A 27,015-nucleotide genomic window follows, 5' to 3' on the forward strand; every position below is an offset into this window, starting at 1 on the left:
TTCCCAAAAGATGGGCTTGTTGGTAGGTGGAAAACCAGGTCCACATTCTGGAGGAGTCTCGAGTGATGCTGTGGTGTCCTGACTTGTGCTGTGTGACCCTAAAGGATGAACCTCAACAAGTGAGGTATGTTAATTTCTGCTCTTAAATAGCTCTGTGTGCTGGGCATGGCAGGATTGACTTGGCAGCTACTACAGAAGGTGGTAACACCTGCTGTTAAGAGCTGGGTGAGAGGCTGCTTTGCAGAAAGAAGCTTGACATCCGAGGAGCATCGAGGGTGCGTTATCCTACGTTACACATCTGTCTGCAGCTGCAGGTGCTCAGCACGGCCATGTGCCCCAGGTCTGCCTGCTCAGCTCACGCTGCCAGAAACACTTCTCAGAAATTACCAGGGAAAATGAGTAGTAGGTGTTAGACAGCAAGATAAAACACTTCTTTCAACACCAGGTTGAAAGCATCTAAAAATTGATACAGAAGTCATTTATAATGGGTGTGAAATGGTAATTTTATCATGAAAAACCACCTTGTAAAATAGAGCTTATCAAAGCAGCAAGTATCGTTCCAAGGAATACAGTTTCTTAGATTAAATCTTTAAATGTTTGCTTAGGCGTCTTTCACCTGTTCCTTAAACTGAGTGGTTGCCTTCCAGTTTTCCAACTGGCATCTGTGAAACATAATACAGAACTGTAAAATTAAATCATTAAGATAATGTATGTTTGGTATGTGTGTCAGGTAAGATTCCTATTTTCAGCTTATACTGATCTCTTAATTAACTGATGAGCTTAAGTAGCTGAGATACAGTAATAGTGCATTTAGTTAATTGGCTAATGTGAAACTTTATCCCTGCCAAGAACTGTGACACTGGAATAAATTCAAGACATGGTGTTAGATCCTGTAACTAAGCTCATTTAATCACTGGTCATTGTGAAAACAGTTACTGACTTGGAGGCTTTTTTTGTTCACTCTCTTGTGGGATTTGTGCCGGCTGTGCATGGGAGAAGTGACATGGCAAAGCAATGCCGTGTTCACCTGGTATTCATTAGGAACATCACACTGCCCACCTGGCTTGGGTATTATACCTTATATTACACAGACCGTGTTCAAGTTCAAATTTTGGTGGAAGGATTTAATGCAACAGAGCCCAGTGCAAATGAACAGTGTGGTGAGATGGGATCTGAAGTCGTGCTGACTTCTGCAGCTTCTCCTAAGCAATTTGACTTTAGGGGAACTCTGGATTTCTAGTCTCTCTGTTGGTTTTAAATTTTTCCCAGGTAGCACTGAGCTGTAGTGGTGACCTGAAGAGGTTTAAATGATGTCGAAACTAGTGGTGCTGACAGAGCTTGTTTCTTTCTGTCTTCCCTTTTGGTCCTTCCTCCCAACCCAGTGAAGAGCTGCACAAGTCTGGGTTTACTCGGTGTAATGACCTAAATTCACTGGTGGCATCGTTCAGAAGTTGCGGCACCATGTGCGCACTGCACGTGGCTGCGCCGAGGAGGCCGCTCCAGCCGGCTGGGCGGAGCCGCCGCATTGTTTAAAGAAAATTATCACTTCAATATTTTTGAATGTTTTGGCAGGATGAAAGATAAGGCTGCCTTTTTTTTCTTTTTTTTATGGAAATTGTGCTAGAGTTGGGAGCACTCGCGGTGCGTTAAACACAGACCAGATGTACAGCAGATGTCCCCGTCTGTCACTTACCAAACCCGGAGAATTTGTGCTGACCTTGTGTGGTCCTGCTGCGTGACAGGCTGGCACTGGCCGCCTTGCTCCTGTGGTTTAAGCCAACAAAAAAGCAAAGCTTTAGTTTAAACGCCGCTCAGCCAGACCCTGATTTGTGTTTTGCTCAAAGCGCACAGAACTTGGCTGTTGGCGTGCAGAGCAGCACTTGCAGTTGTGTTTCGGCAGGAGGAATCTCAGCTTTTAGTAAATGTCTTTAAACCTTTCCTTAGCAGTTCATATAGACGCTTGTTACGTAGTGGTCAGAGGGAGGATGTTATCAAGGAGGACGGGGCCTCCCGAGCCAGGACAGTGTTCATTTGCAGCTGGGAATGCTCGATCTTGTGTTAAACCCCGAGGCAGGTGCCCAGGTCAGGGCGAGACACCGGCAGCGAGCTGGCCAGTCCTGGGAACTCACCGCTTCGTGGTTTTATCTGATGTGTCTCAGGTTTCCCTGTTAACTGAATCGAGAGGAAGACATGAGGGGGTTTTTGTACTTCAGAAGTCAAGTTGCTGAGTTGCATTTGTCCTCATGGTGGGAGACAGAAAGCACCAGGGATGGTTTTTTGGGGGTTTGTTGTTTGTGGTGGTGGTGTTGTTGGTTTTTGTTTGTTTTTTGTTGTTTTTGTTTTTTAATAGGTAAGTTCTACACAGCTTCCCGTTGCCCTCCCACAGCTGTTGCCAGCTCCGCTGTGCTGCGTACCGCGCTTGCTTTGGTTTGCATGCTGCATTGATGCCAAGCTCTTGGCTGTAATCACGTCTTAGCTTAAGCAGAGCTTTACACAAGTCAAAAGAATCGTCACATTATGCAGCCTATCTCAAATAGAATATTTTTCATGTTGCTGACAGTGTCCTTAATGTTGCTTGTCATAGGCTTCCGAAAAGATAGTCTGGTTGTGCACTGTAGATGGTACAGATTGAAGTCTTGGTGCTTGCACACCATGTTTCACGAATAGGTAAATCTTTATCCTGTTCTGAATCCAGCTGAAAACACGCATCTACCAGGGATAGGAACACCTTGAATTCTAATGTAAGCAGTGCTGAGAGGTAATTGCATTGATAATGTGTGTCCCTTGAAGCGGTTCCACCGTGGCACTACCAGAGCTTTCTTGGGAGGCTGAAGCGAATGAGCAGCCAGTGTGGCCACTGCTCCTCTGAGCAGCTGAGGAAGCAGGATTTGTGGCTCCAGGACTCCTCTCATGGGTGATACCAGGACAGATGGACAGTCTGGCATGTTCCTGCTTTACCCGTGGTCACCCTTTGACTGAGGTGCTAAGAATTTGAGGTGGTGATTGTAACAAAGGGGTTCGCTCCGTTCCATGTTCTCAGCGGCTGGGAGAAGAGCTGTTGCATCATGAGCTTAATCGAGGTGATTGGGAAACATTCTGTTTGTGCTTCCAGCGGGAAGCTGGTGGGTGTGCAGGGCTTGGGAGGAACCACGGAGCTTTTGTGAACTAATAACAAAGCCATAGACCTGATGCTAGAATATAGTGCTGAGCTTTTGGTGGGAGACCAGTGTGAAAAATTACCTTTGAAAAGCTGTTTGAAATGTTGAGGCAATAACTGTAGAAACTTCACAGTGGCTTTGTTTGAATTATTGCTTTATCCAACACCGTTTACTCAGAGTGTTTGTAAGCACTGGGCTTTGCCGTCCTGCTCTCGCAGCCCTGGGAGCAGAGGAATCATCCTCAGAAAAGCCGCGTGAACAGACGGGAGGCTGAAGTTCATCTCTTGAATTGCACCTCAGGTTAGACAGAATACACTGGTGTGGCGACCTGTGTTATCGCAGGGTGTCCCAGCGCAGTGTGTGCATCGCGGCTGGGCCGTCTGCATGGATCCGCGTGTGCTGGGGTGAGGGGCGATGCTGGGATCTGGTTGTACCATCAGGGAGCAGGTCTCTAACACGGGAAGCTTTTCTTCCTCACTGCAATACTGTTGGCTGCTTTGAAGTGCAAGGAGTGATTAGTGATGAGCTGCCTGGGAATACCAAGCTCTCTTGATTTCTTCCGTACCTCCTGTTGAAAATGGTGGGAGAAATGGAAGAGACAGTGTAATAACTGGTAATTAGGGCCAATTTTTCTCTTTGTCCAGCACATTCATATGCCCTCATCCTCTCATGTGTGTTATGTCTCATGCTGTGAAACCTCTGGATGGACTCAGCAAAGCTTTAGTGCACTGTGTACAGGGAAGCAGTGAGCACGGGTGACTTGTCCAAAGCTGCCTGTAATTACCAGCGTAACTCACATTTTATTCACTACAGTTTCTCCTGTGTCATTAACTCCTTTTGGAGGAAGGTATTGGGCAAGAGTTGAGGAGAAAACAAAGCCTCACGCCACAAGTTCACTTCATGCCTGGCTCAAAATCAACTGCTTTGCCTAGAACATCGTAACATGCATTTGAGTCTATAGCCTGATGTTTTATTATAGATCTGTTTAAAGACATCACTTGAATTTCTATCAGGAACTGTTTTTCTTGCAGCGTTCATTTTGCCTTTCCCAGTCTCCCTTCACAAAAAAGCCTAAAAGAATTCAGTTTCAAGCACTGTCTTTATATCTGTCCATCTGCATCAGTCTGTCTGTCTACACACAGAATTTGGAAAGCTCCCGTCTTTCTCAGACCACAGGACCACCAGAAATATCACTGTGCTCTGAATTCCCCCACACTGCACTAATAGATATTTCCTTTAGTCTTCATATGAAAAAATCGGTGCTGCTTCATTTCCTTGTTAGGAAAATTTAATTGTTCAGTGAAATATTTCATTTGTAAGGCTGGAGATCTTTTACTGCTATCCGGGGATGCTTCCTTTCAAAACGACTCTTCTTGCCTTGCAAAAATGTAACCTTCTTAAGAAAGAAAAATGCCAAAACCTAGCAATAAACAGATAAGATTCTGCCATCTTCCTGTTGTTGTGTAAGCCTGTTCTACTTAATGTAATTGAAATTGTGTAAGCCAATGCTACTTGATGTAATTCAAATTGTCTGCCTCTTAGATGCCGTGTTTCCCCGTCCCCTCCCCAGTTTCGCTGTTGCTCTGCACCCATCCTTGGTACTGACTCTTCTTCCAAACGCTGTTGTAATTCAGCGATTGAAGGGATTACACTAGAGAATGAGGCAGAGAAAATTATGGAGATGAATTGGATCTAGATATTGATAGCAAATTACAAGATACCTTATGAGGAAGTTGGAGCAAAATAGATTTAAATTGAGACTCATTTGATAAAGTAGAGTATAACTTGCTGATTGCAGGGAGGGAAACCCTTGGGACTATTACTAAAAGAAACTTTATGGGTAATAAACCGTTACCGTGCATTTAATTTGTCTTAGAAAAATACTTTGTTAGCAACTGATCCTCAACAGGGAGGCAATTTTGTAAAGAAAATATTTTTGATCATTAGTTCAATTTGAATAATATTTAGTTAGCTTCTCCTGCCTGTCTTCAAATAATTACCCGTGGCTGTTTCTCAAATTGCACATCCCCAGGAGGATATCGCTTCCCTTCTCGAAACTGGGTCTTTGGTTTAAGCAAACCAAACTGTACCTGTGTGCCACGTTTTCCTCGCTGGGCTCAGCTCTGCAAGTCTTGGTTTTTGTGGTTTTCTTGACCACTTATTTCTGTCCTTCCCCCATGAGCCGCCAGTTGGCAAATCCCACCCTCTGCACATCTCCTCTTTCCCATTCAGACAGGCTCTGGTTTGGTGTGTGTGGTGGTTGTTGGTTGGTTTGGTGGGGTTTTTGTTGTTGTGTTTGGGGCATTGTTTGGTTAGGGTTTTAGTCGGTTTTGTTAATTTGTTTTTAATTTAATTTTATTCTTGTTTTCTCCCTCCTTCAGGACTTCTGTTCGCCGCTCCTGCTCCTTTCCTCACAGTTCATTCAAAATCTTTTTCATCTCTCAACTCTTAAGCGGTTTTCTTCTTCTCTTAGATATTTTCCTAAACAAAACAAAGGGGGTGGGAACCACCACCAACAATTAAAGTATTACCAGATCTTGTAATTTCAACATGTTGATGTTCTCTTCTAATAGCTGCCTGGATCAGCTGTTACTTTGTGCCCCGCAGGCAGAGGGTCCCTCCGTGCCACCCTTCCCCGGCGCTTGTTCCTTGTTGTGCATCCATCTTCATCCATCTCCACACCCACCTGCAGAGCTCGGAGAGCACACACAGGTCCTGTTCTTGTAAATCCAGCACACAGCTGCTGGTGGATTCACGGACATCAACAGCTTTGGGCCTCCGGTCCTAAAATGGAGCATGTCCAGTCCAGGTGTCACCTCTTGGGACTTGCTCTGCCAGGCGATCCGTGCCCTGGGTGGGTTGTGTGTGCACATGGAGACTTTTCCGACACACACTTGGGCCAAATTGGGACATTTTCTCCCACCTCTTACAAGAGCAGCAAAACACCAATGCCACAAGCAACAGATGCTTTTGTTTCCAAGGAAAAGGAAGAAATGCACTGTGGAGCGCTTTCATGAGTTCAACACGCCAAATTTTATTCTGAGCGTTATTTTAAGGTAGAGGTAAGATACTTGAAGAAAGGAAGTGAGAGCGAAAGCCCACGTCAGGCTGACTGTCAGCAAAGGAGGCATTTCCTCGAGAGCTTAAATTTCAGCTCAGTTGCTGGAGGTAACTCTGGGCTCTAACAGGGGATCAGACCCCGTGGCTCCTCTTAGAGGGGTCGCCCGTGTGGTCAGTAACTGGGAAGGAGGAAAATCTGATTCCTGATGGAAGCAGAGACCCACCTGCCCTCAGCAGGGCTGGGAGCTGTCTGACGTCTCATTCAGCTCTTGCATTTGCTTTATCTGATTTGACAGTAAGCCCTTTGGGGCAGAAATATTATCCAATTTGATTATCGAGTGCTATATAGTTCATGGGTGTATAAAGTAGGAATTATGAATGCTTTAGCTGGATATTGGCTTTTAGTATGAGACTCTTCCATTACCAGCTGCTCCTGCTCATCTGGGCTGCTTTAGAGGAGGCGGCAATACTGTGATCCACAGTGATAGCGACATAACAAACACCGCAGCTGTTAAAGAAAGAGCCCTGCACAGGCGTTTTTTTGACATTCTGTTAAAAAACTGATTTAAATATCTGGAGTTATCTGCAGAAGCTCACTCGAAAGAAGTGTAGATAACTTAATGATTCCATTGCTTTGATGGGAAACTGTGAGGAAGGGAAACAAACCTTTGTAATTTGGGTTATAAGACAGTCTGCAAAGAGTGGAGAAATATGTCTTTGCTTCTGAAAAATCAGACTTTGTAGTTTTCCAGGAGCTAAGGTTAGTGGGTCAGACGGTAGTAGCTGCCTCCAGGATACTCCTCCATGTGTGAAGGGAAACACCTTATATGCAGCCAAATTCTAATAGGACAGAGCCAGCGAGCTGCTCATCGCCCACTGGTCTGGGGTCACTTTGAGGCATTAAACAGTCTAATGAGGGACCCTTGGCTGGGGAGGGGGCCTGAGCAGTGCTTGGATTTTGTGTGTGAGGGAACACCTGACTGGCAGCCGTGCTGGGTTCGGACGCGACAGCCTCTCCTCGCCTGCTCCTCCAGCCCGTTGCTGCCGTCCCCGTCCTGCCCCGGCCTCGCGCCGTGTCCCTGACGGGCTGGGTTTGGGGTTCTCCTGTGCACGCTGAGCCCTAAGTTCATTATGAATTCACAGGACTTCTTACCTCCTCAGCCATCGCTCCTGCTGCTGTTAACCTGAATGGACCTCAGCAAGTTCTACAGGTGATGTTTGGAGTTTGTGCTCTGTGTGCCAGGCAAGTAGCAGGTGCAATTGAGACTGGAAGGGAACAGGAACAATGCAGGAGGCATCTTTAAGGCAACTCTCGGGCTAGAAAAGGTCAAATGTCCAGGAGGATGAAGAGCATCTATAATCTCTTTGCAGTGACTCCTCCGAGCAGCCCAGGAAAATCCTTTGTAAGGCCACATGTGTGGTTGCTCCTCACTGAGAGAGGTTGTTGCTCTTGAGCAGAGTCCTTCAGGTTGTCAGCAGCTTCTCACCCCTCTTTGAAATGCATGGCACCACCCGAATATTTGTGAGCTACCGCAGCAAGAACAGCCTAAATTATTTTGAAGTGTCACTAATGTGCTGATCTTTTCCTTGTTGAAAAGTAGACTGCTGGTGGTCTTGTTATTTCCTTCCGAATGAATCTCTTGCCAAAAATATCAACCATTGACATCTAGTGAGATGTGCAACTTTCAGTATTGCTTCAGAGAGAACATGCCTTTTTGGCATTTGTAAAACTCTTCATATTTTCAAGCAGTGTATTAATAATTTCTTACTTATGTTGAAGTGATGTAAGATGAAAAATTAATGTGGCTGTGACTTTCTCTTCCAGATTTTGCAAGCTGGTTGTGCCTCTGATGTGCTTGGTCTTAAATGAAGTCAACATTTTCTTTTGAGCCCTAATTTACTTCCAAAGTGAGGAGTAGAAAACTGACGCTGTGAATACTTGACAGTGTGTTTCAGACTGCTGATGGTTTCATTGCCTAGTTTGAGTAGTCTTTATCAGTCTTATTACAGGAAGGGGAAAGTCCTCTGGTGTGGTCCAACACTTTGTAGAAATTAGTGTAGTGATGTTTCTCTTTAGTGACTAAAACACAAGGTGGAAAGTGAAAGATTTGGGCCCTTTTACATATCAGGGTTTTTTTACGGGTCTTAAGTTTCTTGTATCCCCTTCTGCTCCATCTGTCCACACAGCTAGAGAGAGATTAATATTTTTTCAGGGGAGGCAAAAGTTTTTAGGGGATCCGTGAAGCACTTCTAGGAAGTGGTAAACACACTGAAGACCTTTTTAAATATTGGTTTGTGGCGCCAAGTTGTGTTTAAAGGCTTAGTACTGGGATGGATGGCTTGTTAGAGTGGATTTGGCTTTAGAGCCATTTGTAGAGTCACTTTCTTCCACCATCCTTCTTTCCAGCAGGGAAAAAACAGACTTTATCACCGGGTTTATCACCGCTGCTGTCTGTGCAGGAAGGATTGTATCTCCAGGGAGAAGTTACTGGAGGCTGTTAGGATCTCTGTCTCCTTAGCCTCTCCCCTGCTATTCTTGTCTAGTGCAGAGCAATATGTGTGGGTGCTGTTGGGCAGAGCGATGGGCCGTGGCGGTTTCTGCAGCATCAGGCGGGTCCGTGTGCCTGGGGACCGCGGGAAGCGCCTTTAACCCGCTTCCATAATTAATGTTCGGGGAGAAGGAGAGGGCCCTGTGGGATAAATTAGCATTCATTGAGTGTACATGCAAACAGATGTTAGCTGAAGTAGAATGGAAGAAAAGATGCCCACTGACCCAAATTTCCTACAGTGTCCTGTTCAATCTGTCTGTCTGAAATTTTCATGCTTTGGCTGCTGAGCCTTAATAAGGAAACAATTCCTTGTTGAAGTGTTTTAGCACATATGTTTTTGACAGTTTCATAATATAGTGTTTAATGCACAGTGCATCTCGTCTGGGCTGGACCACCATGGGCTCAGCTGGGGCCGGCGCTGGGCTCTGCCAGGAGACCCCGTGCTTCGCAAACACTGGGTTTGCGGGTCTGAAATCTGTGAAATGGGCAGCGCTGCTTTGAGAAGCAAATGGGAGCAATCCCATGGAAACAAAAAGCAGTAAATGCTTGCGGTCACTTGAAAGGACTCCGAAGTTTATTATTGTTACTTTCTGCGTGGGATACGTAACACCAGCTGGAGACACGGCGTGTGTGCCGTGCAATTGTCATTTGCTGCTTTTAATTATGATCTGACTTTGTTTCCACTCAAATATATCCTCTATTATGCTTTTTTAATCAGAAGGCTCATACCTTGACATAGTTGCCAATGTCACCTTAGCATCAAGAGTTCTTTTAAATACGCTATTTTCAATTACTTAAGTCTCACCTTCTGAAGTGTGAATGTCACTCTGAGTTATTAACTGAAGTGGGTAGTTGTTTGATCACATAAGGTCAGAGTGTGTAAGGACGTGAGGTGTAACCTCGTGTGTGTTTTGGTGTCCTGCAACACCGATGGTCGGCCCTGAGAGCCAGCGCTTGGTGTTGGCTTTGAAAACAGCTGAATGCAAAGGAGAGGGAATGTTTGAATTAAACACTGGTTTTGCAAATGTTACAGCTCACCTGAAACGGGTGTTTATGATACCTTGACTCTGCCATGTCCCTCACACGCACCCTTTGCCATAAATATGTAGTTAACTGTGGAGATACAGTGTAAGTCTAGATTAAAAACTATGGAGAATATTTAGACATTACACTATTCTTCAATTGCAAACTGCGTGCTGGTGTAAGGAGATTTTTTTGTCAGCTATTGTCGACTTTCTGGCAAAAAAATAAGAGGGTGTGGAGAAAGGAAATGTTCGTTGGACACGGGCTACAGAATGCTGAATGTAAACCCGTGTGTCTGCTGGTGCTCTCCATCCTCGCAGACAAGATCAGCAGCAGCTGTGGTGTCTCGTTCTCCAAAGAGTGGCCGTGGGGTGACAGACGGTGTCTGTTTGTGGTCCCCTGGCCTGGCGGCAGCTGGGGCTCCTGTGACCCCCTGGGACAGCGAGGGCTCTTCCCGGATGGGTCTCCAGCAGCACGTGTGGTGGGGTCTTTAATTGCCCTCAGTCCCCTGTAGCTCATCTGGATTTGAAGAGCACTCAGGACTCATCACCCTGTTTCTACAACATGTCCCATGGAGGGGCTGCTGCTTTTCAGCTGCAAACGCGCTTACATTTAGTTGAACTGTTGAAGACGTTTGGACTGTGTATTCAAGATTTTGCAGTGTTGAGCTGTGTTTTAGTGGTTTGTCGCTACGATCTTCCCCGTCCTGTCCTCGCAGGGTCCAACTGCAGCGAGATTCTCAACATTCTTATGTCCAGGAGGGGCTGAAGGAAATGGGGTTTTGAGTCTTGCAGGGAGAAGGTTCTTCCCGGGGCGCACTGAAGTGTGCTCCCTTTGTTCTTCCCTTCAACAGAAATTGAAATAGCCCCGTACACGCAGAAATGGAAGAGGAGGTTTTAGCGCAGTGCTGTAATTTAAAGTGAGTAGGTAGTTTTAGTCCACCAGCATCACACCTGTGTGATTATCCTAACTGACTATTACACATAAATAGCTGTAGATAAAATGAAACAAATGCTCATTGTGAATGAGGTAACCGCTTTTTAAAGCTTGATAGATTCCTGGGTTATTCTTTTGTTGCGGTTGAGATGGACAAACGACGTAGACCAAGTTCTTCCAGGATGAAAGTAGTAGATGCCATTTATTGCCACAAGTGCATTTTTATACAGTTTTACCAATTCATGTGTCTCTTCCCTATTGGTTCCAAGTTACAGCAGTAACATCTCATTGGCTATTTTTGCTATCATTTTGTTACTCTTTTACTCCCTTCTCTCTCACAGGTACATCCTTAACATCTCCGGATACTCCTTTACTCCCATCTTTCTCATGGGTAGGCTGTAATGTCTTCAAGGCTAATTTCTGTTCCCATGCCTTCCATCAGGGAATCCACAGACCCACCATAGTCCCCCACATTCTTTAGAGATTTCTTTCTCTGACATTTTTAGCCCTTGTGCGTCTTATTTGCCTTTCTATATATACTTAACTCTGAATTAAAACTGTTTAAAAGGTGATGATGCAAAAAAAGCATCCTTAGCCTCTTAAAACTCATGTATTACCAGAGTATCATGTGGAGCCCAGGGAAGTGAGGCGATGGCTCGAAGAAGGATCAGAATTGCTCCAAAGGAAATTTTAGCTCCATAGATACTAAACAGAATAACTAAAGGGCACTTTAATCATTTTGTGCTGTTACATCTTTTAAATGTTCCTTCCTCTTTCTCCTCCGCAGTTGCGCTCGGTCGTAATCAGCCCTTGAAAAAAGAGAAACCGAAATGGAAGAGTGATTACCCCATGACAGACGGACAGTTGCGCAGCAAGAGAGATGAGTTTTGGGACACGGCGCCGGCTTTCGAAGGTCGCAAGGAGATTTGGGACGCGCTCAAGGCTGCCGCACACGCTTTTGAGAGCAACGATCACGAACTGGCACAGGCGATCATTGATGGTGCAAACATAACACTACCACATGGTAGGTGCATCGAAGGTGGATGTGGCCTGAGAGAAACAGTAGGTTAAGGCAAATGTTTGATATACCTGTATTTCAGTATGCACAATGTCTCCCTGTTTAGTGTTTCAAAGCAAAATTATATTAGTGTGTAGCGTGATCAAGAAATCTGCCTTTTTATCATTACCTACATGTCAGTGTATGATCAGGTACATGCTGCAATACACAAGTGTCTCATCTCTGTAGGCAACACTTTTTATGATCAAACACCTGCATGCTCAAAGGTACAGTTTGCTCCATTCTTTTCCAGCCTCCCTTTGTAATGGAGTAGATTGTTTTCCCTGATCTTATGGGTTTATTTGGCGCTTGAATTGTTTTGTTTGGGGTTTTGTTTGTTTAATTGATTGGGGTTTTTTTGTTTGGTTGTGTTGGTTGGTTTTGTTTGTGTGTGTGTGTTTGTTTTTCTTCTCTGAAGAGTGTGAAAACCTTTCCTGAAAGCTTGTACAAGACCTTAGAGCAAATTGTCAGCATCAGGGTGAAGTGTGAGCACACACTTCAGGTGCTTTCCTTTTCACCCTGTTCTCAATTCTGATTTATTTTTCAAGCTCTCTTCTCCCTTTATCAATCCCCTTTATTCCAAACTGAAACACACTTCAAGTTCTGCACTAAAAAAAAATATGAATGGATTAGTGGCTCCAGTGACCTGAAAGAATCAGGATGAAATAAAAATACTCAAACCACAACCAAAACAACCCACACCAAACCAAACCCCCCGCCAAGCCGTGACAAACGTTCTGGGGGGTTCTGCTGGGCGCCCTCCCTGCCAGAAGGGGCACGAAGAACATTATTGTACCAAGTAATGAACTTGTTCCAGACACGTGCAGCTGAATGCTGTATAAAAGACGTTATAAATATGCGGATTAGGGGAAGAGAAAAAGGATGATACGGAAGATTGCCTGCCTTGCTTTCCAGGATAACTAGTCTTTGTGAGATTGACAGCCCATATTAAGCTCTACTTCCTTAAGTAGTTGCAGTTGATCATGTATTTAGTTTGGAAGGGGTGGATTTGGGGGTCTGTCTGTTCCCATAGGTAGGTGTGAAACACCACTGGTGGTTGGCGCTCGGTGTGTTTTGTTCCTCCCCTCTCCCGTTCAGCAGCATCGCTGAGCGGTGGAACCTTCAGTGCTGCAACGCGACCTGGCTTTTCCATAATTCATGGGCGATCTTTTGTGCTCCTCTGGATCATTGTTTTCAAGGAGCTTTGTGTTTTGCTTATAAATGGGTGAGGTTTTGTTCAGGGCAGTTACACCAATGGAAATGACTTCTGTAGTAGCTGTGAAGAGAAATTTGTCAGCTGTTTCCAGAACCTGCCAATACCAAGAAGACATCGGGTCTTCTCTGACAGACCTGCTGGAGGTCTGTGTACATTCTAGTCTTGATCCAATAGAGAGAGACAAATAATTTCAGTGCCATAAGCTGGTGTGGTTTTCAGAAGGTGGAGAAAGGAGTTGGGTTGTCTAGTGTGGAGCTGGTACCAGAAAACCTCTGCCTGTGCTTCTCATACCATGTTTCTTTCCTTGCACTAGTACATAAAACTGGTCGGAATCTGGAAATCCTAAATTAGAATACCTACTGGGTTTCTTGATTTTTTTATATATCAATAATGAACTTTAAATAGCATTTTGTGTCCAGAAAGCGACAGAATATTCTCCTTCTAAATCAACAGTATTGCTGGATTTTTGATCTTCCAAAACATCTCTGTTGCTGAAAATGTCCCAGAAGAAGTTGGGTGTTTAAGCAGCTTGTGAGCTGGAGATAATTGTATAGGTGAGAGGGGTCTGGCAAAATGATAACAAACATTACTGGTAATTTTAAGTCCCTATTCAGGTAAATGGAAATAATTTCTTGGAGAATGAGTATTTGCAGCCCTAAAGTAGTCGCTGCGTTGTTTTGCTTAGTTGCTACAGTTAAAATAGTAGAGGTCAGGAAAACAGAATGTTATATATGGGGCAGGTTTCACAAAATACAGATTACTGTGGTCACTTGGTGCTTACGTGAGTTGGTCCCCAGGTCAGACTTTGGCTTAGCATAAAAAATCGTGTCTTAGTGTGTGAACGTTCAGGTTCTGCAGGGAGGGTCGGAGTCTGACATCAAAGACTGATAAAACATAATTCATTTAGTAAATGAAAATTCAAATCGCAAGCATGCTTTTGCAGTGAGAGGGATATTATTTGTATAATGTCGTTATGGAATTTGACGAGACCCCGGTAATTAGGTATTTTGACAGCATTTGATTATGTTTTCAGTTGAAATGCTGCATAAGTGTTCATATGAACAGCACTTCCAGAAGAAATGTTGAACTTATGGCATCAAGGCATGGAAAGAAGCCGTTTGACATGTTAGGTCTCTGCTTCCTCTTGTTCGAGCGGCGTAACAACTTGTAATTGTGGAGGAGGGTTTGATTCAAGTCGGAAGGTTTAAGTCTGCGTGGAGGATGCATCCTTGGGTTCGGAGATAAATCGCTTGTACGTCCCTGCTCCTCGCTCACAAGAAGAGAGGATGGGTGATGTATAGTTTGAAAACAGCGTTTCTTAGTTTCTCGAATCACTGCTTATTAAGCTTATCCAGAGTTTAGGGCTTTGAGTCTCAGCAGTTTCTGGTTGCAAGCAAAAATCTGAAACTGGGCAAATAACTCGCATTTCTTCTCTCTGGGCAGTCTGAGGAATGTTGGATGGATGGTGTGCCCTGGAAATTAGCCCTTTAATGTCATCCAGTGTAATACTTAAGGGGGAAGAAATATGTGAATGCTTGAACTTGGCTTTTCAGCAGACAATTTGCCTGCAGTCTGCATTCGAATGCCCACATGCGGAATACTCAGAATATTTCCGAAATAAGTCAGGAATCAAACTGGTGTCAGAAGCTCCGTTGTGAAAACCAGGCCTGACCTGAGTCCCAGTTCCAAATACAGAGTGTATGTTGGATATCCAGGATCTCAAGTTTAGTAGTGATTTTTATACCCACAAAATTGCATTCGTTGTTATCCAGCTTTCTGCTGGTGCCACTTGTTCTGTGCATCGGCTGCTTCCGTAGTGCTCTGTGCAATGTGACCTTTCCACGACAGAGAAAGCTGCTGCTTTTAGAAATGCAAGTATTTCTTAGTCATCAAGCTTTGGTAGCACCATGTGTGAACAGATTATGGATAAAAGCCTTCAATTTATGGGCTCAGAATAATATCTGTTATCAGCAAACTGAGCCTTTCTCCAGGCGGATAGAACAAACAAACTGTCCTTGTTCCAAGTGACACCAAAAACCTCTGTGCTTTTGTTTAACAAAACTTACTTTATGCAAAATTTAAAAAGGTGGAGGAATAGTTGTTAAGAAATCCAGGTGCGGCATTAATGAAGCGACCTGTGCTTACCCGACTCGCACAACCACCTGTATTTACCTTGGATCTGCTGAGCTGGGCTCTGCGCAGGACATGTATCCCCTCTAAACTTCGTCTTTTATACCCGTTTTGTTGTGTGTAGAAACTGCTCAGGGGTACCAGAGATCCCCTTGGAGTTGAGGATTTGTGTCTTCAGATGGGAGGAAAGGGGAAAATTTGCTGCTCAGGCTGTGCTTGTAAAACCTTTGTATTTCCCCAGAGAAAGCAAGCAGTTAGGAAGATGACATCTAGAAATCAAGTCAGCTTTGTTTTCCTGAGTAAATAACTTGACAGTGTAGCTCTGGCATTTTTGTGCGTGCAAACTTGTATGTGTGGTGGGGGGGGTGTCAAAGATGCGATGTTCCTCCTTTGGTTTCTTAGCTTACCGAAGAATCTTGATTCCTAAGGAAAACTGCGTTACCAACACCAAGCTACATTTCTTTAGGTCTTCTGCAAAATGATGCAATACTATGAGAGCGTTTCCTCTCATTTATTTTCTATGTGTGCAACCAAGGCTTAAAAAACCCCCAACTGAACTCCTACATCTCCATTTTCACTGTCAGCATGTTGTGTGTGCATCCAAACTCTGCAGTACTTACAAAATTAAACCTGGTGGGAAGAGGGGAAGGGAATAAGGGCTGACAGAGGTTTGCAGGTAAAATTCTGGTCTAGCTGATGCTGCAAAAATAAAATTGCTCTTTTTTATTCCAGAAACCAATAGGAAAGGAAGGGAAAACCCCCATCTCTTAACACTGCATTCAGCCAGATACCTCACTTGTTTAACCTGTTTGAGGAGGCCTCTAACCAATGTAATTTTTCTAATGGATGCCTTTTGCTGGCTTCTGTGGTTAAAAATAGCTCGTAAGAGGTATTAAATAAATAAATAAGCTTGTGGGATGGGCTTAGCACTTCTCATCTATCTTGGGTACCTCTGTGGGATGTATTTAAAAATAGAAATAACGTTATCGCCAGTTTATACTTTTTTTTTTTTTGCCTGATGTCTTAAGGTAGCACATCCTCGATATTTTATTAATGAGTCCATTTAAATGTAACGAAGGACAGTTTTACATATTAACTATCAAAAAGGAAACGTCGCAGTGTGTAGTATTTCATTAGAGTCTGCACCAGATGTTAGTGTTGAGCTGAACTTGTCCTGAAAGTAGTTAATATTAATTGGAATTTGGCTCTGCTTAAGTGGAGTTTTAAAATTTCGGGATGGACACCGAATCTGCTTTAGCATAGTTACCAGTATATTGCGTTTAACTCCTTTAATGCTGTTTAAATGATAAAAGGGCCTCTTGTTAAGCAGCAGCTTTGTGCTGGGGAGCAGCCGACTTGTCTGTGCCTTAAACCAGCTCCCATAGGTGTCCAGCGGGCAGGCTGAGCCAGCAGAGCTGTCACATTTACCGTGTGTAACACCTGAGGTTATGAAAAGCGGGGATGTGAGTATTTATCTTAAATGCTGGGGAAAAAGCAGGTGAAATTGCTGAAATGTACTTGCCATGAATAGGGCATTTTTTCCCCCTTTGGGTGAAATATTCAACAGAAAACCATAAAAAAAACCCAACGCCAGAGCCAACAGCAGCATGTAGAGGAAAGCGTGCTACACCTCTGCTGTTCACCCCAGCCCAAACGCAAATTTCTGATTCTGGCAGAACTCTTTTTTTTTTCCCCTATTGACCCGTAAGTGTGCATCACACTGTGATATTTGCTGCCTTTGGGCCTGATGTTTCCACACGGTAAAGAGCGGCTTTTAAAGCCAGGCCTGCAGCCCTGCACCCCCCTGTGTGCTGCCCCCGTCCCGTGTGCTGGGGGTTCAGAGGCTGTTGAGCCCGACCGGACACATTACACAACATCATGTGGAGCACAAGTGTGATGGAGCGGCTGAGGGACCTGGGGGTTCAGCTGGAGAACAGGAGCTGAGGGGAGACCTTCTGATCTCTGAACTGCCTGAAAGGAGCTTGGAGCCAGGGGGGTCGGGCTCTGCTCCCAGGTAGCAAGTGATAGGACAAGAGGAAATGGCCTCAAGTGAGATATTAGGAACAAATTCTTCATGGAAAGGGCTGTGGGGCATTGGAACAGGCTGCCCAGGGCAGTGCTGGAGTCACCATCCCTGGAGGGGTTTAAAAAGCGTTTAGATGAGGTTCTTAGGGACATGATTTAGTGCTGCAGTGAGGTTATGGTTGGACTCAATGATCCTGAGGGTCTCTTCCAGCCAAAATGATTCTGTGATTCTCTGTTCCTGCAGCAGCGTCTGGGTACAGGTCTGTGGATGCACACACTCCCTATTTATCAGGTTGGGTTTGTTTGCTTTTGGTCGTCCTTTTTTATTAGTTGTGCTCAACAAAGAAATTTACCCTCTGCTGTGTTGAAAACTCAATTTTTGGGGTAAATGGTTTCACGCTGTTGCTCGAGACCTTGGGAGTGCAAGGTGAGGGGAGAGAAGGTGATGGGGAAAGCCGATGGGATAGGATGATTTGGGGTGAACAGGAGAGCACGGAGCATGGGTGCGTTTGGCAAGATGTCAGCGTTGCTTTTAGCGCTGATTGCGTTGGTTGTGCGAGAAGTCCCAAGGAGGTTTTTTTTGTGGCTGAAGTAAATCACAGGGAGGGCTGGAAAACTTCTGCTCCCTGCTTGAGCTCATATTTCACCTTCTCTCGTTGGCCTCAAAGTAAATCAGAAGAATTATTGAAGGTTTTTTGGAAACGAAATGGGTTATTGATGGTGGGATCAGTGTGTTTTTATCCTGCCCGGTGCTGCTGGACTGTCTGTATGTTCCCGTTACTAGGATGGCATTTTATTAACTTTGATCACTGGATGGTTGTCCATCCTTACTGAGAGTGTTCTGATGGGGAAATTTCAGGCTGACAGGTTTTGCCTTGCTCTAACTTCTTTCCTGCAATAGTTTTATGAAAACTTTACATACCAAGATCATGCCGGTGCGAGAAATACAGCATTTGCATAAAGCGAACATTTAAAAAGGCAGAAGTCAGTTATCACACCGATTATTTCACCTCTTACTGCCCTTTGGAAAAGGGATTGAGAACTGAAAATGTAGATGCAAGTTGCAAATGTTCGAATCTTTTCTAAAGCCTCGTTTCACATTCTCTTTTACCACTTTCTGCTGTTGGTTGGTTGAACAGCGCTGTCAAGTCTGAAAAGCCTCAGCCTGTGATATTGGCACAGTTGGCAGCCTTAGCTGCATTTTTCTTTTTAAACTGGAACTTCAAGGAGGAGATATTCAATTTATAAACATGAGTGAGAAAACAGCTCTTCCCGGCTGAAAATACAGCATGTTATTTCAGTTCTTGGATGCTTAAAGCAATCCATTTGTTTACCTTCCCACTGAAAAAGGGCAAGTTTGCAGCATTAATTTATAGACTCCAATGCAGTAGAAACACCTTATTTCATAGTAACCACTTCAGAGCTGGGAGTTGGAAGCTTTGGAGAAACCTTTGATTTGGTTTTGATGTTTTAAGTGGAGTTGTGAACGCTTACACTCCTGAGTGCTTTCCCCATTTCCCTTTTGAAAACCTTCTAGGGGAGAGGGGCAGGGAGTTAATGGAAATAACCCCATCTTGCATTGACCTGGAGTCTCAGACAGTTGTTTTTGCACTTCAGCTGTGTTTTGTTTTATCCTCTCTCCGGTTTTTACTCCGAAAGGACCCATGGAAAGCAGCACGTTACTGTGAAGGTACCTATAAAGCACAAAATAAACTGAGGAAGATAAACCCTTGTTTTTATGGGAACTTCCTTGGTCCCCCTGCACGTCTCTGGAGCTGCAGGATGCTGAGCAGGGTCAGTGTGCATCTTTGGGTTTAAAATGTCCTTTGCCACAATGTTGGGTTGCTTTTGACATTGACCGCTTCCCCTGTTCAGTTTATATCAAGGCGATTTGATGGATATTGTGACAACAGGAATGAGCAGGAGCTGAGAGTCAGACCATACTGGGCTGGCGCTGCTCAGAAAAACCTCTGTGAATCCACAGCCTCCCAGGTGCTGGGAAGGGACCATTTGTGAAGGGCCTTTACTTTCACACCCACTTGCATGTGTTTTAGAAAGAGAAGGGTGTAAACCAGCAGTGATTTTAAAATGCGACGTGCTGCAGAGGAACCATCATCTGCCACATAATGAAGTGATTCCCAACAGTGGCTTATTCATTTCCACCCCCTGGGCTGGCTGGGGCTCCAGGTTTCTGAAGAGCACCAGGGTGTCGCCCCCGTGTCCCGGGACCGTGCTCGGCTGGATGTGGTTGAAGTGAGAGGCAGAGATGCGTGGAATGTCAGCCATTGCCAGGCTGCCACCGTGCAGCTTGTGGCTGAATCAAAACCGCGTCTTTGTGTGGTACTTTTCATTAGAGAAATGCTTCTTTTTAAAACGAGCTGTTCAAGAGATCCCCTGACTGAAAATTAGAGAAATGCCAATAAATTCTTGTGTAATGTGCGAGTTCCACGTGAGAAGGCCGCGTCCGCCGGGCCTGCCCCGTCGTGCTCCACAGCGCTGGTGTTTCTCTTGTTCTCAAGGAAGCAAATAACAGCCAGGCTAAAGTTTGGCCAATATTTGTGTTCTTTCTGCATTGTAACCGCTGTGCGTAGCATGTGCTGGAAAGCCGAGCACAGAGATTTGCAAGCTGAGAATGAGGGGAAATTACAGTAGCTAATTATTGAGTTTTCTGAAGATAATCATTGGTATTGGGTTAGCAGATCACTACTGGAGGTGCTTTTATTCTAATGGTGCGCTCCTTTCACTTATTTTTGTTCAAAATTCCAGATAATTCCAGCTACTGTGCTTGGGCCGGTACCCAGACACTGAGGAGTAAGTACACAAATTCACCGTGTAAAATGCGACTTGTGCTGATTTAAAGCAAAGGGTTACTGTGGAAGATGGTGGGAAGACCCATCCATATTTTGCAATTGCTTTAATTTCCTTGCCCCCTCACAGCTCCGTCTGCAGCGCGTCGGTGCTGGTGCAGGACACGTTACGCCGCCCTGCTTCACCGCGCTCCTCCTCACCTTGAAGCCGAGTCTGTTTGCTCAAAAGCCTCTTCAATCTGCAGCTACAATTAAGATGATGATTTCCATCGTTTCTGCTGTGATTAATGTTTTTAAAATAGATGCGCAACATCCTTTCTGGGGGATGCTGGATATCCGTGTTTTCTTCAAATGGAGTGTTGAACCAAATCATCCGGATGAAAAGCAGTTGTGCCTGGCTGGAGTATTTATATATCTTAAGTGCAGGTTAGAAACTATGAACCCTTTAAATAAAAACCCACTTATGGCTACATCCTAGAGTTGTTTTCCTTAAATATTTTTAACTTTTGCTTTTGTTATTTGAAAGGTATTTTGAGGAGCTTCGTCAACCATAATTGCTTGACTCAGGTCCCTTCCCCTAGGCCCGTGTGTTTCCTGTCTTTGGTTTCTCTTTGCCTTTTCTGGTGCACTGAAGGTGCCCCTACAACACTGTTTTCAGAACTGCCTGTTTTTTACCATTAATGTGTGACCAGTAAAGTGGAGATAACTCCTTTAAAAGGAAAAAAGATATTACTGACTCTACATGATGGTCATTAAATGCTCAAAATAAACCTGGACTCATGACAAAAGAATATCTCAAATTCTTCATATAAGAAGCTGCAGACTGCTTGCTGATCTTCCAGACAGGAATATGTTTAAGTGACTAATATTCCTCTGGTATCTGATAGTGGTCAGGATGTGATAATCTAGTTTATTAGGTACTCCACAGGAGTGGACATTTGCTCCATCATTGGCTGCTTACAGTGGTGAATCTGGGTATCTGTTTCTGCCTTGCTGTCTGCTGGTAAAATGAGAAAAAGAAATATGAAGTGTTTAAAATTCATTCCTCATTGGCAATTTCGGTGTAAGGCAATGAGAGCCCCCTAAATGCTGCCTTCTGTCTGAGAAGATGATCTTCAAAGGTGGTACTGCTTGCTTCTGTCATTGCTTGTGCTTGCAAAATGCCCAATGTCAATGTGTGTTTTGTAGCCTTATTGCAAAGAAAACTCACAACAAAATGAAGTGTGTGTGTGTGCATGTTTCTACTGTTAGTTATTATACAGAAGTAATGAAATCTCAGAGCTGCCTTAATTTGTTTCGTAGCAATCAAGCAGGTTTTTTGTAGAAGGTCATAACTGCAGCAAGGCCTTGAATTCTTAGTTTGGCTGGGATCTCGGGGTCTGTGCAGATCCCCAAAGCCTCTGCTTGGTGCACATGTAGGGATGATGCAGGTCTGACTCGCATGCAGACAGATAACCTGGGCACCTTAGCCATTGCCAAGTCAGCTGTGTGTGCAGGGGTACAGTGCAGGCTCAGGTAATTGTGATACAACGCTTTCTTTTCTTCTGCAAATCTCCCCACCCCATTTGACAAGCTGGGTAATGGAGAAAAGCAAATGTGAATGAAGAGGGTATACAGAGAGGCTCTTTTACCAACCAGATATTATTTTACATTTTTATCTAAGAAGCCTGTCTAGACAGACATCTATTTGAATGACATGCAAAGCAGAATAGTACATGAATACTTCATTAGTAAAAAGACTTGTTATCATTGAACCCTGATGTAATGTTTCTTGGAAGCTGGTACCTTCTTGCAGTATTAGATCCAAGTTTAGAGAGCAGTGTGGAAGTGGCAGTACACATGGTATTGAGAACATGACAACTACCGAGTGTTAATAAATAATTGACTTTCTCTATCAAACATCATTTGGATAAAGAAGAAGCCATGGATGAATCGGTCTGTTCTAGAGTTTGTATTGTAGCAAAAACCAGCAAGGAAAGGGATAGGGAAACTTGTCATAAAGGATTCCATGACTGGGTGACTGGTTATCCATGGTCACAGTGAAAATTCACCATCTTCTTTCGATGTTTAGCTCATAGTTGTTGTTCAAAGCCCTGGTGTGGTGGCTGTCGGTCCGTGGCCACGCTGTGGGTTACGGGTGCGTACGGCCCCGTGGTGTCTTAGTTGTTTGGCACAGCCAGCGGAGATGAAAAGCCAATGAACTGTGTAGACTTCTAAGTGTTTGTTTGTGCCCTAGTACAGTTGTATTAAGGATGAATTAGCTCTCTTCTGTAAGTTACGTGGCTGTCAAGTTTTGAGTTTTCTGGTGTAGGTTTTCCCATTTCTCTGGCAGATGAGCACGGTGGGGCTGCAGGTCCCACTTTTTTTGACAGGTTTGCCACTGCTGTTCTTGGCATTGGTGAGGACTTTTAAGGGGAATTTTAAGGGTGTTGTTTCAGAGCCCTGAGCCTCTTTTCCCACAAGGATTCTCCTTCCCAGATTGTTCTCTGTCCCCACGGGTCCCTCCTCCCATGGCAGCGAATCCCTCTTCTCTCCTGCCCTCTCTCCCCGTCTGGCACCGTGGGGACAGTAAGGGTTGCACATCTACCAACTGGGACTAGAATTTAAAGATAGCTGGCTTGCTTATCTAGTGCAGAAATTTCTGTTTTTCAGAAGACTGTGTTCATCCTAATTTTCTTTCACCTTCAGCCTAGTTGATTAGTGCTAATGCATTAACCGATGCCAGTGCTCTGCTATGGTAAAGAGAGGGGATCAGCATGCCCAGCAATGCACCTCGTATATCTGCACCTGCCTTTTCCCAAAATAAACACCCCCTGTGCCTTCCCTGCTCTCTCTGCCCAAAATCCAACCCTGAACAAAAGGTTTCGGACAAACACAGGTAGAAATGGCACACAGGTTGGCTTTCACTTGCAACAGATGGATGGGACGTGCCTCAGCTGGGTGACCATGGCACATCCCTCTCACCCAGCAGATCAGGGGGCTGCACAAACCCGTCTCGCTTCGCTGTTCAGATACATCCTGGGTTCTTTGGCAGGGGAGCATGGAAATGATGCCATCTCGGAGCGCCAGCTCTGCTCCTGCTCCCTCTGCCCTCTGGTCCCAGTACGTACTGGGTGCTGCTGGTTCGGTGATAGCGGTTTGGGTTTTCCTCCCCTGTGTCAGCACGCAGGTGAGAGTTGTAAAACTGTTTTTTAAGAATGGTTTACTCATGAGATCGCCAGCTTGATTCACAAACCTGCCGCACACAGGGGTAAGGTGTGCTTAGGTTGAAGCAGGATGACTTAGACATGGGGGATCTTTGGCTAGGTGCTCTGAGATCTGCACTTCAAAGTGTAATATTATCACAGCAAAAGCAACTAGTTAGGATCATTCAGGTTGGAAGGGACCTTGAGGCTGTCTATTCCAACCCTCTGCTGCAAGTAAGTGTGTCTCAGGTTCTTGCCTTGCAGAGCCTTTTCAGAGAGTTGAATGTATGTTATTCTATCAGCAATCTCGGAGCCTGGGTGAGCTGGGTTTTCTAACATCCAAGTGGAGATGAGCATGAGCAGTGCAACAGCTGAATCAGTGAACCAGCTACGAGAAACAGGGTGGGATGATACAAAGGCAGTAGCAGAGTGTATTAATTTTCTCCTCCTTCCCCTTGCTGTAATGCACCAAGCACAATTCCAGCCTGTCTTGGGCCAGTTGCCACAAGTGGGACTGAGCTGGTCCCCGCACACCAAGCAGCTCCGGAGCACTGGGATCTGATGGCTCCGGGAGTTGTTCTGCTTTGTGGAATTGAGCCAGACCAATAATGTTCCCATAATGGAAGAGTTGGTTTTCAGCGATTTGGAAATGAGAACTGTTAAATGCTTAACACTTATTATCTACAAACCCCACTCTTTATTACAAAAGGGAGGCTGAAGATGAGAGCAGAGCTGTTCTGTGTCTGCAGTTGTGCTGTGGCTTAGGAAACAAACTTGTGCCTTTATAAAGGCTTTGTACAGTATGGTAGTCTAAGTTTGTACAGTATGATAGTCTAAGTTTGCATAGCCCCTGGAAGATTAGTGTGGAAGAAGCATGAGAAGGGGCTTATGTGTTTACTAGCAAGTGTATGTACACAATTAATGATTATAGCCCGTTGTTGTTCTCTGTACGTGGTGCAAGGCACAGGCTTGCACGAGTGCTCCCACGCGTTGCCCTCCAGAAAACGGCAAAGTTGCAGTTGTTAACTGCAGCATTAAGCCATTTTAGTCATTATTAAGTTATATGGGGTTTAATGGGAAAGAGCTTTTTTCCTATTGACTCCTCCCAGTTCACGGTGGTTGTAGGTGAGCTGAACACAGCACTGCGTGTTTGCACTTGTCCCGATCCTGTTGGTGTGCTGAGCAGAGTCACCCTTCATCACCCTCGCGTGCTCTTGACGTCAGTACGGATTTTATTTTCTTATAAGATCCTGTGTTTCCCAGCCGTGACCTGCAATCAGTGACTAATAAAGATTAAGAGATAGTTCAGCTTTTCTGTCTCAGTCATTGCTCTCTAGGAATTGCTGTACTGCAGGACCCACTTGTTTTCTGATGCTCATCATGAGATTCGGGTGTTAGTGACCTATATTGGATCCAAACCAATAGTTTACAGGTGAAAGCTCAACTGTTGCCAAGTTATTCAGCAATCCAGGCTCAGCTTGGGTTTGGAATGGAGCTTTTCAGTAAGAAAAACAAATGAACCAGCTGTTCCTTTGGCAAATGTGTTATACACAGACACTTAAGCTCCTTAAATTAGCTAGTCTCATTGCAATGCTGGGCTTTGGTTTGTGTTTTAATTTCTCTTCCTACAGCAAGTCTGTCTGGGGGAAGGGAAGGCGAGATGGAAATCTGCTCCATTTTTAAGTTTTGGGCTTTTCTGAGCAATCAGTCTCAAAACTGCTCGAAATCTTAAAGAAACAGAAGGCACATAATGAACAGAAAGCAATACATTGGCTGCTTTTTCTGAAGAGAGAATGGCGTGCAGCTTTAAAGTGCATTAAAACTTATGTTTTTGGATGAATGTGGTCATATATACCTGATTGCAGAAGCTTTGGAAAAAGTTTAGATTTGTGTCATGTAGGTCTCTTAAATTACTGGTGCTTTCAAGCATGGAAGGATAAGTCAGACCACACTTGAACCGTTCGGGGACGGGCACAGTGTTTCAACCAGTCCGCCTTAGTGCTTTCCCTTGCTAATCCAGAGAAATGTCTCCAGCCTAATAATCTCAGTAAAATGAAGTTTTATGGCCTGCAGGGCAATTAATTTCAAAATGTTCCAGTTCCGTATGCTTGATGATTATCACATCGTCTTGTTTTCCTGCCTGAAACGCTCAAGCTGTCTCCTACCTGGATAGCAACCAACAAGAAGCTCTGCCTCGCAGCTCCTTCCAGAATTCCCCAGTCTCCAGGTTGATACTGCTTCGGAAACACTGAAATAATCCTGTCCGCTGTGGTTCTAGCATTGTATCTTCTGTCTGACTCCAATATAGTCTATAAAGTTAACACCATACCTGTGTTGCAGCCTCGATAGTGAATGGCTCTGAAGCTTGCTTGGCAGTGTGTTTAACTGGGAGATGTTCAGAGAAATGAATTGGTTGATGAGATCCTCAGAGCAGTCCTTTGTGTGTGCTGCGGCAGCTTAATTCTCAACGATAGAAGTTAGAGAGGGTTAGAGCTTGGGTGTGTGGGTTGGTTTGTTGGTTGGTGCTGTCGTTGGCTTTCCTCAAAGGCCGATCTTCGTGTTGCTATCAGGATGTTTTGTGTCTGAGTTTATTAAAGTCATGTCAACATTTAGAGGAGTGTTTAAATACACAAGGAGTACTCAGGTATATCAAGTACCGGTAAGCTTAACTTGTCCTCTCCTCATTTAAGATCTCTTTATAACATCTTGGCCTTTCCCGTCCAGTACAGAACCCCCCGGACCGTGTGCCCGCTGCCCGTCCTCTCTGCTGCTTCCTTCCCCAAATCTGCCCCTTTTGCGCGGTTTCTGTATGCGATCAGCAGTGACAATTCAAAGTACTGCCTGACCCTCTGGTTCTTAGCGTCTGGTGCAGGGCCGGGCTGCGGTGCCTGGGGAGGGCGCAGGGCTGAGCCGCAGCACCGCTGCTTGCCCTGCTTTTTCCTTCTTCAGTTTACTGGAGGCTGCATCCTTCCTAAGCCATAAATGGCTGGTGAGGACTCTTGTTGCCTAGGTAACGGGGAAACCGAAAAAAATAAAATAAAATCATAATAGTAATTCTTTTTTTCCTCTGTGTTTTCTCATAAAAACCTGACATCCTTTCAGCGCCGCTTCCTGCTGATTAACTTTTGTGGCCCAAGCCGATGTATCTTGCAGCAAGGATTTATGGAGCCAGGCTCTTCTCGGTGACAACCAATAAGACAAGGGGCAATGGGTACAAACTAGAACACAAAAGGTTCCACTTAAATTTGAGAAGAAACTTCTTTATGGTGAGGGTGGCAGAGCCTGGCCCAGGCTGCCCAGGGGGTTGTGGAGTCTCCTTCTGTGCAGACATTCCAACCCGCCTGGACACCTTCCTGTGTAACCTCAGCTGGGTGTTCCTGCTCCATGGGGGGATTGACCTGGATGAGCTTTCCAGGGCCCTTCCAACCCCTCACATTCTGGGATTCTGTGAAGGATCACAAATATGACTTTCAGTTACAGAAGCAAAATTGCAAAGGGTTTTTGCTCACAAGACTCGTCTTCTCTGGTTTAGTCAATATATCCAGTCTTGAAAGCCATTGAGTGGTATGTAACAGGACTTGAGAATCTTAGGGATGTTTTCACCAGTACAGGTGGAAGAATGGAATTACCAGGGAGGTTCATGGGAACCCGTTGTTACATGAACAACGTGTTATAAACCATTTCTCAGACTGGCATGGGACTGTGCAGATTTTATTGGCAAGAGGTTTCCTCTACTGTGTCTTTTTTTTGTTTGCTTGTTTGGGGTTTTTTTTGGTTGTTTTTTCTTTGTTTAAAATAAACCTCCAAGTTAACTGCTGTTTCAGGGGATTTTTGTTAATACTGCTTATCTGATTTTGATTAAGCAATCC

At 44.7% G+C, this 27,015-nt stretch overlaps 1 protein-coding gene across 2 annotated transcripts in view; it reads left to right on the forward strand.

Annotated features, from left to right (window-relative positions):
* The window catches only part of UBTD2 (ubiquitin domain containing 2), a 45,571-nt gene that overhangs the window by 13,132 nt on the left and 5,424 nt on the right, over positions 1 to 27,015 (forward strand). For both annotated transcript variants that reach the window (XM_082063848.1, XM_082063849.1), the window contains exon 2: positions 11,514 to 11,750. In XM_082063848.1, coding sequence (XP_081919974.1) covers positions 11,514 to 11,750 — 237 coding nt within the window. The remainder of the gene's footprint in view (positions 1 to 11,513; positions 11,751 to 27,015) is intronic.

Source organism: Streptopelia decaocto, assembly GCF_964273445.1.
Source record: "Streptopelia decaocto genome assembly, chromosome: 12".
NCBI lineage: Eukaryota > Metazoa > Chordata > Aves > Columbiformes > Columbidae > Streptopelia > Streptopelia decaocto.